The following is a 16,604-nucleotide window of genomic DNA, read 5'->3' on the forward strand; positions in this document are numbered from 1 at the left end:
GAACATGCAATCCATACAAGCACAGAATGATTTTATCCTCTGAAAGATTACTTCAGTCGAGTGACAAGCAAAGATAAATACACGAAACCTTCAGAGTGACACCAAAACTGAACGACGGCAACAAATCTCTCAAAGCATTAAAGATTTGCTCCATAAGGGAGAAACAAAGAGAAGCATGACAGTGTAATCGTGCCCCATCAAGGCTGTTGCGTTAATGCGGAATGCTGCACTTCCTGTTCCCAGATTCTCCTGGCAGCAGCTAAGCAGCGGGAAAACAAACAAACAATGCTAGAAATGCTCTCTGACCTTGCAAAGCCCCCCCCCACACTTTGTCAGAGTCCCCTGGCCCAAGAGGAACACAGGAATGGGCACTGTTATCGTGTCTATTGGCACATAGATCCTGGACACAGTCCTTCCAGTGGCCGACTGCCTCCAAGTGGATCACCGAGGGTACACTGCTAGCGCTGTTCTCACAAAAACACATTTGTTTACAGGAAATGTGAACTAGATTATGACCCTAGTTATGGCTTAAGCTGCGGCTGACGGATGCGAAGATGCATGTGATATCACCTCAATCCCCACAGCATTCTGGATTCTCTCAGTGCCTTTAAGCAGAACACTTCTTTCTCTGCCTTCCCATCCCTGCCTCTGTGTCCCCAGGTTCCCACCCCTGCCTTCCTGTCCCTGCCTCTGTGTCCCCAGGTTCCCATCCCTGCCTTCCTGTCCCTGCCACTGGGTCCCCAGGTTCCCATCCCTGCCTTCCCATCCCTGCCTCTGTGTCCCCAGGTTCCCATCCCTGCCTTCCTGTCCCTGCCTCTGGGTCCCCAGGTTCCCATCCCTGCCTTCCTCTCCCTGCCTCTGTGTCCCCAGGTTCCCATCCCTGCCTTCCCATCCCTGCCTCTGGGTCCCCAGGTTCCCATCCCTGCCTTCCCATCCCTGCCTCTGTGTCTCCAGGTTCCCATTCCTGCCTTCCTGTCCCTGCCTCTGGGTCCCCAGGTTCCCATCCCTGCCTTCCCATCCCTGCCTCTGTGTCCCCGGGTTCCCATCCCTGCCTCTGTGTCCCCAGGTTCCCATCCCTGCCTTCCTGTCCCTGCCTCTGTGTCCCCAGGTTCCCATTCCTGCCTTCCCATCGCTACCTCTGTGTCCCCAGGTTCCCATCCCTGCCTTCCTCTCCCTGCCTCTGAGTACCCAGGTTCCCATCCCTGCCTTCCTCTCCCTGCCTCTGAGTACCCAGGTTCCCATCCCTGCCTTCCTCTCCCTGCCTCTGAGTGCCCAGGTTCCCATCCCTGCCTTCCTCTCCCTGCCTCTGAGTACCCAGGTTCCCATCCCTGCCTTCCTCTCCCTGCCTCTGAGTACCCAGGTTCCCATCCCTGCCTTTTGTGTCCCCAGGCTCCCCATACTTCCTGTCCCCATCTTCCTGTGTCTGAAGATCACTGGCACCCTTCCCTGGTGGGTAGCTGCTTCCTCCCCCAGAGAGCAGTTCCCCTCAGTCTTCATGAGCCCCCAGATCAGCAGACCACTTGCCATCCTACTTGGGCGCAGTCCTTGGCATACTGTCTGGCCTCTTTACTCTCCTGTCTAGATTGACATGCTGGTGGTACCGACCTCAAGGGACATGCGTCTGCACCCCCCACCCTTGCACACCTTCATCGTCGTCGTGGGCACTGACAGTGACAACAGCGAAGCCAACATCGGCGTCCTCATCAGCACTGACTTCGTAGACACTCTGGGTGAAGATGGGCTTGTTATCATTGACGTCGCTGATGAAAATGCGCACATACGCCGTGTCTGTGGAAGTGATAAACGGGAGATTAAAACGGAAATCCGTGCCACAGGGATAAACACAATCATCTAAACTTTGCACAGAACCCAACAGAAAAAAGATCAGTCACTGGACAGCAGGGGTAAGTTTAGGATCATTTAAGGTGGGGAGGCACAAGAGAGGTCATAATCCATACAAAGGTTATTATTGTAATAATATAATTTTGACTCTCAAGGGAAAGGGCACTCCCAGGGCCAATCAGCTTTCAGATGGGGCCAGTGTCCCAGTGGCCCCACCCCTGTATATGCCCCTCCTTGACAGTCCAGGGCCTTGCGAAAATAGTAATGATTCTCATTTCATGGTATTTACAAGGCCATTTTTTTCATTGGCAAGAGATTTTTTTCTTTTTTTCGATTGATCCTCTTCTACAATTTCTTGTGCTTCCTTGTATTTTTCTGGTTCACCCAGACTGAGCTAGGTGACAGGCACATCCCATGCATGCAGTACTGGTGTGAGCAAGGGGGTGGGGGGGCACACTTCCAGTTCCAATGCTGCTCTGAAATGTCCCTTCCTCTGAAATGTTTGCCTTCATCTAACATTGATAGCACCTTCTGCCTAGTAGAGAATTCACATTATTTTCCATTTCACCTTTAATATTTGAACAGTATTTACACTCTCAAAAATATCACAATGAATGAATTAGTCTGGATAGCTCTTTTAATAATCCAATACCGCTGGTATGAAAAATGAATCTCCTCAGGATGCCTTCTCATTTTCACTTAGCGTGGCGAAGTAAAACCTTTCTCTACCAGGATGATAAAACCATCCAGTTGTATTTCTGATTGGAGGGGACCTGCTGGTGTCAAATATTCGGGAGAGAAATATCAAGATCCATGTGGCTGCTATCTGGGAAGCTCTACGATCTGGTGAAATTTTCTGCGGGTTGGTATGTACACCTGCATTTTGTTTCAAAAGGGGCCAACGTGTGGCTCTGCAGGTTAGGATGCTGCCCCTGTTTTCAGAGTGTTGTCAGCTCAAATACAGGACACGGCAGGTTAGGACACAGTGCCCGTGCTTAGAAGGTCGCTGGGTCAATGATCAGGGCTTAGGGTCGGCAGAGTGATGTCACCAATGGACCTTTAAGCGAGGTCCTTAACCCCAGTTACTCCCCAGTTTTGGGTGTGAATGCCCACTGGGCCTCCTTGTCTCACCCAAGACTGACACTCACCAGAGTTGGGCTGGCCATGCCTCCCCGGTCTGGCCGATTCCCACCCATCCGTGGACTTCACCTCCAGCAAGTAGGAGCCTTTGGTCTCGCGATCGAACACCACCTCCGTGTAGATGGAGCCCGTCTCCGGGTCGATGCGGAAGAAGCGGTGATCCCCGCTGCGGTCCTTCAGCAGGGAATAGGAAATCTGAGGGGATGGTGAGAAACAGCCTGGTGATTAAGGAGCTGCACTCGTGAACAAAAGGTTTGTCTTGATTGACATCAAACTGAAAAAAACAAACATGAGTGAAGTTTTTTCCAGCCCACTCAATTAGCCCGTAATGAGGGACTTGGCACACACACCCTTGGGGTGGAAAGATTTTTAGACAAAGGCATAATCATCAGTGGCCTTTTTATTAATACAGAACATTAACAAAACAGAAAGGTGCAAAACACATCCTCAGCTCTGAACTGGGCTCTGCAGAGAAACCCAGCAAACTGTGTGGATTCAAAGTATCTGCCACTTTTCAAAAGCCTTCTGAATCAATCTTATTCAACAATATTTAAAGCTTCCTTTGTAAAAATATAATATAAATGAATATAGAATGAAAACATGGCATGTGGTTGGACGCATGAATAAACAATGCTGCATTTTAATGAAATACCGGAGTCTGATCAGGTGACAGACCTCCCCCCCCAAGAGAGAGAAACCGTGACACATTTGCCTGACTGACACGGCTCGAAGGTCAAAGGTCATCTGTAATACCAACTCAAGAATGACCAGCATGTTCTGCTAATGAGCTAGCTAGTTACAATCTGACTCAGTAGCATTTGTTTAGTTTTTAAAACATCTGAGTGGGGCAGGGGTCCCAAAGTGACATTGTGACCCACCCCTGGTAACACTTCATCAGAGTTATATATAATAAATTGAATGCATATGTAATTTATAATGTACAATAATAAGAATGGTTTTCAAAATCACTATTGGGAGAAAGGACTGACCTTTCCGTTGAGGCCCAGGTCCAGGTCCGTGGCAGACACCTGGAGGACCAGGGTCCCGATATCTGCCCCCTCTGTCACCATGGCCTCATAAATTGAGGAGGTGAAGAATGGTACATTGTCGTTGACATCTGTAACGGCGACATGAGGATGTCATTAATGAAGTTTCAATGGACAGTCAATGACCCAGCTTGGTATAATTACACAAGTGCACCGGCATCACATCCATATTACTGAATGTCAGTAAAGTATTTGCAAAAGGAATGTCATTTAGCGGCATTTAACCTGTCAGAGTAAGTTTATGGGTATAATCCTGATAAAACAGTAACTAAGATAAGGGGTGAATTATATATTTAATAGTACATTGGTCATGTAAGTCCTGACATTTCTATGCAATTAATGTATTGGCTTGAAAGTGTGAGTGGCAAAGCAAGAAAGTGAGACTCTGAAGATGCTGAATAAAAGAAAAGATTCTACTTTGCCCCACTGAATAGCCAAAATCGGCCACCAATTACTGAACATGCAGGTCAAACCAGAAACAGTAGCGATGAATGTGTTTACTGCAGTTACCAAACTGTTACGAAGGTCCATTTACCGGATAACAATTTCCTTAAAAATGCTATAAACATCCAAAATACCAGTTGTTTTGATTTCTGTATTAATATTTTCCCAGCCCATGAAACAAACTGGGATGGCGAATTGTTCTAACACAGTCAGTGAAGTCCACCAATCACAAGTGCTGTCACATGCCAAACAAACGACTACAGCATAAACATTCACACCCTGCTTTCGAGGATGAATGTGTCAGCTACTCAGCGCCGAATCACAAACAGCAATTTCACCAATTTTCTTCCCTGACAAAAAAAGCACTGTCTTCTTTGTTAGCAGTGGTGGATCGCAGCGGGATGCCTTGCTCAAAAAGTGTCGAAAATTAAAGTCATATTGCACATTCCAAACCTTCGACTTCAGCTGTATGCAATTCAAAAGCCTTTTTTATCCAACATCTTTCTTTCTGAGGAGAGAATAGAGTTAGATGTCTGTGATGCTGTTTGGCTCCCTCCCTTCCTTGAGGGTGTTCAATAAATGCTGAGTATTTCAACAACAACATTACAAGTCGAATAAATACAGAAACCTCGGAGTGGACCTCGCCACTGGCTGATCGCACTTCAGGCCACGGGAGGGGGGGAGGGGTGGGATGTACTAGATTCACACTGCATACAGCTACATTTAGACCCTGTCTGTCTTTAGGCACTCTTGGTGGCTAAATCGAGCGACTGTGTGATGACATGTGTTGCAGGAAGAAAGGGAATAGTTTCACAGGAAGCGGGTCCTGCTTCATACAGCATACATCTCTTCACACAGACATCAGCAGAAGCGACATGTCAGCACATAGACCTCTGATTTTGCCACAAAGAGTACGCCTGTGACACCATCCCACTCTTTATCCCAGCCTTGGTGACAAATCCATGCCCTGTTTAGATAAAGCAACATTCTGGACTGGTTCTGCATTTGGCCTTGTCTTTGGATGCATTGTTTCAGGGAGGAAACCTAAACACACCATCTATTGGGGTGATTTCTGCAATGTATGTCTAGATCCATGTCAGCCTATATACAATCCATAATACAATCCATTTTCAAAGAGACTTTCAAAGAGATTCTGAATGATCATGGACACTCTATACACTATGGATCTATGCTCCACAATAGATTTATAATTTTACTAATCTGAACTCTGGAAAAATGCGATCTATCCACAGCACTAACTGAATGGAACAGGAGGGTGCCAAACAGAGTTAGGCTTTGGGAAGCTGTTCGGATGGATAGCAAGGGTGGCAGAGGGTAGGGGTCACGCACCCGTGATGTTGACGGAGACAGTGGTAAAGGCTGCCAGGGGAACGGCAGCCACGTTCTGGGCGCGGACCCTGAGCGTAAAGTGCCGTGTGGTCTCATAGTCTAGGGGTTCAGCCACCAGGATGGAAGCAGAGCCGTCATCACGGTTGGGCGTCAGGTAGAAGCGCACTGGCATGTTGGTCTCCGGGACCATGCCGTCCTCCAGGTTGTAAGTCACCCGGGGGTCGCCCAGTGGGGACGTGGCCTTGATGTTCTGTTATCATATGGGGAACAGCAGGCTTATTCTACAGCATCCCATATACTAGAAAATCAGCAAGTCAATCAGCAGATTAGATTTATTTTAGCCGATTTCTGCAAAACAAATCACAAAAAGTACAAGTGATTATCCGAAAGGAATAAAATGAGAGAAAATCTGGAAAATGAATAGAACTTCAAGGTAATTACAATTATGCAAACATTTTAGGAGGATAAGGCAGGCTTGGGGTTGATGGAAATGATAAACAATGGTGCCCCCAAAGTCACCACCAAGGGTTTGTGTTCTTCCACAGGTCGCAGTGCATGGGATTACCGACTGAGACAATCAGACCATTATATTCCTCACAAGTACAGACCCTGCCGCATTCCATCTTCCAATCACAGCACAAACAACATTTTCACGTTCTATCAGCCAGAGCCCAGTGGAGCCTCATTAATTTTCTCCGCCGTGAAATATTCATCTGCATTTTTAAAAAGCTGTTAATGTCTTATTAAAAGATCCAGAGAAAATTCTGCAAATTAATTTTCAATGCATCTGTGAAAAAAAACACCCAAGTGATTATGAATAATCCAGACTCCCTTGCCAGTCACATGATGCAAGAAGAAATGGCTTAATTCGAAATGACTGTATAATCAGAAGTCAGGCGGAGACAAGGCATGGTGGGGGGAGGGTGTCGTCGCTATGGTGAAGGCCTCAGGACAATAATGGCAGCCAAGGCTACTGCCAGTTTCATAAGGTAAGTAAGGTAAGTCCTCAACTTATGGGGTCACGCTAACAATATGAAAATGGAATTGTGGATAAGACTTGTATCAGTCCTACCATCTTTGGCAACAATTTGGCCAGAGCCCAAGTAAGGGTCCAGGTGCGAAGAGTTGTGCATTATGGGGGCCCAGGCCTGATCAGTGGGCCTTATACTCACTGGGGGTGCCACAGCAAAACCATGAGTAGAAAAAAACTTACAAAAACAGTATTAGCTGTAAAAGTAGCAGTGATATTTGCCATTAAGTTACAATAAAGTAACTCTGTAAATTCTGAAAGACCAGTTGTGACATCGCTGGCTATTTAAGATAAGAACCAAGACTGAATCCCTCAGCTTCTGCAGCTGAAAACAGAAAACGCTGTAGCTTTACCTCAAAAAAGAAATCTCCAGATAACATGATTTGCTTGCATCAGTTATGGAAAGAGGTAGTAAATTGCAGTAGTGAAACTTGTTTGAGGCCCCTCTGGCTTTGGTGAGTCTTTCATATCACTCTCACTTTATGTTTCTCACTTCAAGGTAACTTTTCTCTTTTCAACAGGTCAGGAGCACAACGGCGTGTTGTTTTACTGGCAGGGCATATACGCACCACAATGGGGGTGTCCCTCATTGTGTTCTCTGGGATGACCACCTCGTAGCTGTCCCTCTCCCACTGTGGCGGCTGGTTCTTCACGTTGGTGATGGTGACGGCCAGCTCCACGGCACTGCTGCGGTTGCCCCCATCCGTGGCCATTATCTCCCGGGTGATGTAGGACCTCTGTATTCATTATCGGGGGGAAGCAGCCAAGGAGAGACTTACTGAGTAGGTGGAGCAAAGCTGAACTCACAAAACAAACGCTTCAGGGTGAGTCAGAGCTTTATAACATCTTCATAAGGGCCAAAACTCTGAATACAATGGCCCTAAACTGCAGAAAGTCTGTAGTCATGGTAATAAGGCAGTATAATAAAGAACCTTACAGCTGTATTCTCCCTACACTGATCTCAAGGACTATAAACTTAAGGAAAAGCATCTTTAGTCTTTGACAGAAAGACGTTCCTGTGATGCAAAATTAGATACACACCCAGCACATATGGATAGGTGCTAGCCCAGGATAGGTGTGTATAGGGTCATGACCTAGACTCAGAAATGCAACAATTTAGACCCAACAACCACAGACTGGACTAAGGCTCACCTGTGAGATGGGCTGGTTGACGTAGACCCAGCCCGTGATAGGGTTCACTCGCAGGTACTCCGGTTGCTCCTTGGACATCGAGTATGTGATAGCGGCATTGGTGCCTTGGTCATCGTCATGCGCTGCTACACGTAGGAAACTGGTGCCGATCATTGTATCCTCCCGCAGGAAGTCTGCACACCAACACCAGGTATTAAAGGCAATTTTTCAGAAAGCTAATTAGTAGCAAGCATTACAGTGTGCGATTCCATTGGGATTACATTGGAATTCCATACTAGATGTCAAAACAAGATATGCACTGTTAATGCTGGACAGCAGTACTGAATCATGGCACTTGGGAAGTAAATGATATTCAAAGTGCAAAGTCACAATAAGAATGGTCAGGTGGAGATGCTGAAACATATGGCATGAGATTGAACACAGGAAGACCTATTTATTGCCCGTGGTGTTTGACACAAAACAGGATGAATGAAAATAAAAAGAGTAAAGTCTAGAAATAAATTCTTTCCACCATACCCACTTGTCCTATGCAGAGACAACATGCAAATTCCCCACATAGAACCAAGACACGAACCCTGGTCTCTAATGGTGTGAGGCAACTGGGCGAGCTACTGCATCACCGTGCCACCTCCAAGAAGCACCTTAATAATATCAAAATCAAATTTGGGTCTGTGCTTGGGGAAAGAAACGAGTGACACGATTCAGGAAGGACAGTGTTACTGGGGGTGGGAAGGAACAGGACATAGGCCTGTCACGATAACAAATTCTGCTGGACCTAATTGTCCCAGGAATTATTGCGATAAAAAATAATATTGCCAATGTGAGACCATTTTCAACTGATGTAATAATAATGGCATATTAATGCAAGTGCACCCTTTCAACGATCAATGAACTTTAATTTCTAAAAAACATTTAACACTGGGACTGGAAGACATTTTTAATATGCAAAATAAATAAACAAAACAACCAAAAACAATAAATAAAATGGACTCTCAGTCTATGTTTACATAAAATGCAGTTGAATAAAAACCAAACACAACCAAAAACAATAAATAAAATTTATTATCAAGTCTCTGTAAACAAAATCGACCTTAAAATATTAAACATTAGGCTCAGACAGGGAAAACAGGCAAAACTGCCAGTTAGGACCTTTGTAAACAAAAAGTGCGAACTAACATCAAAACACTCCATATGAATAAATGCAGGTGCCTCAACAGGCCGTATGCAAATCCGTAGCTACTTTAGTCTGGCAAATTCCAAGCAAGACATATAATTTATTGCATATAATCATATTCATATAATTTATTGTCACATTTTACTTTACCGCTTATAGTGAACATGTCTGCCTGGGCGAAATTGATAAATATAATCAGATGATCATCATAACCAATTTTTTCTTCTTCGTGTCTCAGTCTAACGCCAGCCACAAAGTTGAACGAATAAGACTCCCCTTCGTATCCGTGGATGTAAGACAAGGCAAACATCTTAAAGCCCTTCTCTGATTTACTTGTTGGTACTTTGGAGAAGGATTTACAAAAGCGATGTACTTTGTCGATCACATGTTTGGGAAAGTCCTGTAAACAGCATGTATAAACCAATGCCATTTTTCACAGACCGGAAATGAGCGAGCCGTATTTCCATGAACACACAAGCTGACGTGTAAAGAGACCACTGACACGAGAGTTCACGCCTCATTACTAGTGATGTATAGTTCGCGGGTGTCCAGGTTTTTGAGCTGCCTAAATATTAAGGACGACAGTGGCCGGGACACGTTGTCTTCTGAAAAAACCCGTTCAAGAGACAGCGTCTTATTTTTAATAAGCTCAAATCAGGTCATGCTAATCAGCGTCAGGTTAAATGAAGAGAGGGACGGGTTTTTTAAAAGGAGCCGTTTAGGAGCCAAAAGAGCCGGCTCTTCTTGGTGAGCTGAGCCAAATGAGCCGGTTTGCTAAAAAAGAGCCGATATTCCCATTTGCTAGAGAGAGACACGAGGAAAACAAACAAGCATGCAAATGAAAATTATCAAGGTCGGAAAAATTATCGACCTCATTTTAATTATCGTGCAATTAATTGATTTATCATTTATCGCGACAGGCCTAACAGGACGTTGTTTTATTCTGTCAGACATGAGTGATGGAGAAATGTAGTGAATCGATACCAACAACCCCAGTCACCTTACTCCCACCCCAAGAAGGAAGACCTGAAAACATTCCCAGCCGAGGACACATCTGCCAATCACATCTTGTTTCATTGACACTGACACTGTAAATTTCGGCAACATTACAAATGTCACAGGAAACGACAGAGACACAGATTCAACAAATGACATGTACAGTCAACCATTGATGTCGAAAGTACTTGGCACTCAGATGGAATTAGAAACTCGATGAGTCAGGCATTGAATAATACCCAGACCTAATGTGGTGGAGCCACAGGTTTTGACAGGAAGGCAATATACAGAGGGCTGTGAAGTCTGCTCAGAAGATCACAGAGACTGAACTACCCTCCATTGACCAGTTGTACTGTAACTGCTGCTGTAACAAGGTTCAGTCTATAACTCCGGACCCCAGCCACCCCAGCCACAAACAGTAACAAGGTTTCACAGCATCAGACTGACTACCAGATTGAAGAACAGCTTCTTTCCCCATGCCATCTGTACTATTTGTATTATTTTGCACTGTCTTGTGTTGTTTTTACACTGTTTTGTTTTGCACTGTCTTATATTGTTTTGCACTGTTTTGTGTCGTTTTGCACTGCCTTGTTTAGACTTTTCTAACCAAGTGAAGCCGAATAACTAGACATTACAGTGTGCCTGTATGAACCCGCACTGAATTGAAAATATGGAAATTCCACACATCTCTGTCTATGAGGAGTGACAAGCTCAGGGGCTGCAGAGACAGAGATCCACGGTCACCTGCCGAAGGCTGGCACTCACACTCGTAACGCAGGTTCTCGAATTTGGGACTGTTGTCGTTCTCGTCCAAGATGAAGATGTTGAGCTGGCAGATCCCAATGAGGGGCTCGGCTGCCTGGTCCGTGGCCGTCACTGTGACTACATATTCCCTCTGCCGCTCGCGGTCAAACTTCCGCGTGGTGACGATAATGCCTGAGCGGGCGAGAGGTAACGAAACTCAGCAGCCAAAAAGAGATAAACCAGAAAATCAACCAAAGGCTACTTCAGAGGCTGTTTATCCCATAATTAAACATAATATTCACTCCTGAATTATTAAACATGGACAAAATTAGCTGCTTTATAATAAGAGCACTGCCACAGCTTCCAAGGACAAAAAAACATTTTTTTTTATATATACTAAGAAATGAGAAAGAAAAAAAAGAACGAGAAAAATATATCTGGAGAAAAAAATTCATAAAGGTATAAACAGGGGAATGGTGGTTGATCTGCACCACACAAGGATCACATAACTGTTAACTGGCATAACTGTTAATCAGAGGTCAAGTACAATAATTACATAAGGAGTGATTTATGCTCTCTATTATTCATTCAACAGATTTTGAAGTAAATACAATTCATTCAGGTGAACTCAAAACTTGTGTGAAAATATGTGAATCTGTCGAGTGCGACTAGGCGAAGAAATGCTGTGACTCATTCCAGGCTTCTGCAACCATGTAAGTAATACCCCCCCCCTCCCACCGGTGAGCCCCCCACCCCTTGGTCTGCTCTCTCTCTCTGGATCTTTCTCTGTGCACTTTGATTGTGGAGAAGTAGGGTGAACTTTCAGACATGCGAAACACTCCCCAGAATAAGGTCCCAAGAGAGGTGGCAGTGGACCTGATTAACTCCTTCAAATGCGCTCTCCAGGGTTTGCTGGGAGGAGGCTTTGGTGCTCTTCACTTCATCCCTCGCTCCTACACAACACCATGCTGACACTGAGCTTTACTGCCGTTGACTCCCCCCCCCCCCCAAACAACCTTCACCACCAGTGCAGTGAAGACAAAGAGAATATGGTGCTCTAGGCACTGCATTACACTGACCACTGCTCTACACTGATCGCTTCCCCAAATAGCAGCCGGACCAATGAATCCAGGTGCAGAAGAAGCCCCACCAACTGCACCTGAGCAATGATTCCGGGAGAAGAAGATGCCCCAGCCACTGCACCTGTGCAATGATTCCAGGAGCAGAAGAAGCCCCACCAACTGCACCTGAGCAATGATTCCGGGAGCAGAAGAAGCCCCACCCATTGCACCTAAGCAATAATTCCAGGAGCAGAAGATGCCCCAGCCACTGCACCTGTGCAATGATTCCAGGAGCAGAAGATGCCCCAGCCACTGCACCTGAGCAATGATTCCAGGAGCAGAAGATGCCCCACCCATTGCACCTAAGCAATGATTCCAGGGGCAGAAGATGCCCCAGCCACTGCACCTGTGCAATGATTCCAGGAGCAGAAGATGCCCCAGCCACTGCACCTGTGCAATGATTCCAGGAGCAGAAGAAGCCCCAGCCACTGCATCTGAACAATGATTCTGGGAGCAGAAGAAGCCCCACTCACTGCACCTGAGCAATGATTCCAGGAGCAGAAGATGCCCCAGCCACTGCACCTGTGCAATGATTCCAGGAGCAGAAGAAGCCCCACGCATTGCACCTAAGCAATAATTCCAGGAGCAGAAGATGCCCCAGCCACTGCACCTGTGCAATGATTCCAGGAGCAGAAGATACCCCAGCCACTGCACCTGAGCAATGATTCCAGGAGCAGAAGATGCCCCAGCCACTGCACCTGAGCAATGATTCCAGGAGCAGAAGATGCCCCACCCATTGCACCTAAGCAATGATTCCAGGGGCAGAAGATGCCCCAGCCACTGCACCTGTGCAATGATTCCAGGAGCAGAAGATGCCCCAGCCACTGCACCTGTGCAATGATTCCAGGAGCAGAAGAAGCCCCAGCCACTGCATCTGAACAATGATTCTGGGAGCAGAAGAAGCCCCAGCCACTGCACCTGAGCAATGATTCCAGGAGCAGAAGATGCCCCAGCCACTGCACCTGTGCAATGATTCCAGGAGCAGAAGAAGCCCCAGCCACTGCATCTGAACAATGATTCTGGGAGCAGAAGAAGCCCCACTCACTGCACCTGAGCAATGATTCCAGGAGCAGAAGATGCCCCAGCCACTGCACCTGTGCAATGATTCCAGGAGCAGAAGAAGCCCCACCCACTGCACCTGAGGAATGATTCCAGGAGCAGAAGAAGCCCCAGCCACTGCATCTGAACAATGATTCTGGGAGCAGAAGAAGTCCCTCTCACTGCACCTGAGCAATGATTCCAGGAGCAGAAGATGCCCCAGCCACTGCACCTGTGCAATGATTCCAGGAGCAGAAGATGCCCCAGCCACTGCACCTGAGCAGTGATTCCAGGAGCAGAATAAGCCTAAAACAACATTTTTACACAGAAATAGCCACAAAAACTTTTACACTGACCACTACTCCACACTGATCACTCCTTCAAACAGCAACTTGGCCAATGATTCCCAAAGAAGAGACTCCACCCACTGGTACCTGTGTCAGGATGGATGCTGAAGGCGGGCACGGTGCTGTCCTTATGCATGAAGCCATACTTCACCATCCCGTTGGAGCCCTCGTCCGCATCAACTGCGTGGACCTGCAGCACAAATGTGCCCACAGGCTGGTTCTCCAGAACCGAGCTCTGCTCCCTGTACTGCTGGCACTACGGGTCAGAGAGACATGCTGAGAGACTGAAAATAAACTTAAATCCAAAGCATGGCTGGTTCTGTTAGACTAACATTACTCATTCGGGACTGATGTTTTACAGCTCGCCTGAGTGTTTCTTATATCGATTGTAATTAATGTTTAAATTTCATATAAAATATGCACTTCATGTGCTCTAGGAATCCTCTGCTGTAACTTTCATTCTTGTTAAATAAGAATTTGGACCTGACTGACAGAGGGAGAGACAGAGTTATAGAGAAAAAGTTAAAACCAAGAGAAAGAAAATTCAGAGAAACTAATGGAAAGAGGCCTTCAAAGTTACTCATGCCTCAACTTATTTATCGAAAGTCTTATTTGCTGCATACTTTAGCCAACTTTGAATTCACTCCATCATAGCAGATCTATTTAGGTAAAACAGTCACCAAAGTCCCAACTCCCACACAGTTCATGCTGTGATATCAGTGCCTACAAATATCCCCATGCAAAATTCAGCCTCTGTTGTCATTAAAAACCAGCAACAGTTTTGGGGCAGAAAGAAGTCATCAAAAAAGGGGAAGTACAAATCCCTGATCGATTGAGTGGTCTGCTTTGATGGCTACTTTCAGTGTCTAATTAATGACAAGAGGCCTAGACTCGTTAATTCTGCCTGTGGTCTCCAGTGGAATTGGTGGCTTCAGCTGGGAAGCATTACTATGTCAGCTTGTCCCATTCTGGGGACTCCTGAAGACCCAGGCGAGGAGAATGACAGCTTACAGTCTGAACTGGCAGACCTATCCTGACCCGGCACCCAGGGGGTGGTAACAGAACCCCAAAGCACAGGGTGAATGCTAGGTGAGCACACAGCCTCTCCACAGGAACTGAAGACACTGCGACTGCCTTATTTTTATATATAGTGCCTTTCACGGCTCAGCTGCCCCAAGGCTCTTGATAAGAGTGTGTGGCAATCCATTGCTACATCATTTATACAGAATGGTGCATGAAGGGGAAGACAGAATACCAAATGACAACAGAGGAGAGGAACCAAAAGCAAAAAAGTAAGGGGATAACACTGCTCCAAAACTAACACTATAGATTACAAAGAAAATGAGCCCACTTTAATAAAAGCAGGGTGTAAAGTATGTTATAGTCAGAGTCCATCAGTGACCTAAGCCTCAAATTCTCCTTTATTGACAGGTAAGGGACGCAGTGCTCACATGTGTATGTGCCGGAGTGTGTGTGTGTGTGTGTGTGTGCCTGTATGCACACATGAGCACAGGGGTGTGAGAATTTTAAGATATTTTCGTTCAGAGAGCCAGACTGGAAGAGGCCAAGGTGCAGCCACAGCAAGACTGTCAGCGCAAGAGATAAAGGGGGCTGACAGTTTGCGACAAGAGGCTTAAGGCAGCACAGCCGTCTTCTCAGGGTTACGTGTCACCAGGGTGGATCAAAGATAACACCTGCAGCTGTAAAAATCCCCAGTACCAGCATGGTGAATAAGAAATAATCTGTGATGATTCTGTGATTACGCAGAAAGGTAAACCAAAAACCATGGGATTACCTGAAAGTATCAGAATATGAAGGACCTGGGAGCTTATCCTTTGGTTGGTGGAAGAATGAGAGGAAAAAAACTGAAGGAAAAAGAGAGGAGCAGAGAGGGCCAGAGAAGATCCAGCGGAGGAGAGGATAAGTCGACGTACCTTCTCAAATATGGGCTTGTTGTTGTTGACGTCGTCAATGCCCACAATGACCTGGGCAGTTCCAAAGAGAGAGTGAGGCCCACCTGACGCGTTGTCATCCGTCGCCGTGACATTGAGGACATACTCCACACCCTGCAGTCTTGGGGGCGGGCTCGAGCGTAGGCGAATCAGTCCTGCGAAAGCAAACCAGCCATCAGTTGAAAGCACCACTTACTGAAGTTTGGTGAGAGACCCAGACTGCGGTAAACGGACAGCCAATTTGGATTGTAAAGTATTGATTTAAAAATTATAATTTTTAAATGATTTTAAAATTTCATTTTTTACATGCCCAGTGCCTAGATTAGATATACATGTGTACTTCATGCAGTCACTTTGAGCCAGACGGCCAAATGGGAGGAGGTGTGTGGTTCAGCTGCTTAGGATGCTGCGCCTGTGATCAGAGTTACTGGTTAAAAATCCCCTTGTCAGCAAAGTGGTGTCACCATTGGGCCATTGAGCAAGGCCTTTAACCCACAAGGCCTTTAATCCCCAAGGTCTTTAACCCCCAAGGTCTTTAACCCACAAGGCCTTTAATCCCCAAGGTCTTTAATCCCCAAGGTCTTTAACCCCCAAGGCCTTTAACCCACAATTGTTCCAGGGACTGGCCAACCCTAAATTTTCTAAATGTAATAAAGGTATTACTTACATTTTTAAAAAGTGAAAGGAAAAAAATATCCAAACTTCAAATGCATTCTCAATGCTTTACATCTAACGTCATGTACAAATCTAAAAATATCCCTGGAATGTCCAACCAAGCTAGCGATAAAGTTGAAAAGTATTAAATTGAATTAAACCTGACAGGGAGGGAGGGAAAGTTGGGTAGGATGAAAAGAAAGGAAAAGAAAAGAAAAGAAAAGAAAAGAAAAGAAAAGAAAAGAAAAGAAAAGAAAAGAAAAGAAGGGAAAATGAATACATTGAAAAATGACTCCGTGGAAGGGCACTTTCGTTGCCGTATCAGACAGGTGTCACACCCTCTGTGACCAGGACCCTCCCTGTGCAGACAGCATTTCAGTGTGGGCAGCAGAATTCCCTTCCTTGCACTGTTTAATAATCTTCTCTTTGGGCAGCAACCTGCCGGACCATATTCCCCTTCCCCCACCATGTGGATGTTGATATCACTCTACCAGTCAAGCACAAAAGCTTCAAGTAGCATCCTGTCTCCCATCCCTATGAGAACTGTCTAACTGACCCAGATCCCTCTCAGTTC

At 45.9% G+C, this 16,604-nt stretch overlaps 1 protein-coding gene across 1 annotated transcript in view; it reads right to left on the reverse strand.

The window, feature by feature from the left end:
- si:ch211-186j3.6 (neural-cadherin) overlaps positions 1–16,604 on the reverse strand; it is a 106,137-nt gene that overhangs the window by 43,184 nt on the left and 46,349 nt on the right. The window contains exons 8-16 of the mRNA XM_049030283.1: positions 15,359–15,531; positions 13,512–13,680; positions 10,940–11,110; positions 8,005–8,177; positions 7,422–7,589; positions 5,823–6,072; positions 3,972–4,099; positions 2,991–3,177; positions 1,645–1,788 (exon numbers count right to left, since the gene is read on the reverse strand). Coding sequence (XP_048886240.1) covers positions 1,645–1,788; positions 2,991–3,177; positions 3,972–4,099; positions 5,823–6,072; positions 7,422–7,589; positions 8,005–8,177; positions 10,940–11,110; positions 13,512–13,680; positions 15,359–15,531 — 1,563 coding nt within the window. The remainder of the gene's footprint in view (positions 1–1,644; positions 1,789–2,990; positions 3,178–3,971; positions 4,100–5,822; positions 6,073–7,421; positions 7,590–8,004; positions 8,178–10,939; positions 11,111–13,511; positions 13,681–15,358; positions 15,532–16,604) is intronic.

This window comes from Brienomyrus brachyistius, chromosome 11, assembly GCF_023856365.1.
Source record: "Brienomyrus brachyistius isolate T26 chromosome 11, BBRACH_0.4, whole genome shotgun sequence".
NCBI classification, from domain to species: domain Eukaryota; kingdom Metazoa; phylum Chordata; class Actinopteri; order Osteoglossiformes; family Mormyridae; genus Brienomyrus; species Brienomyrus brachyistius.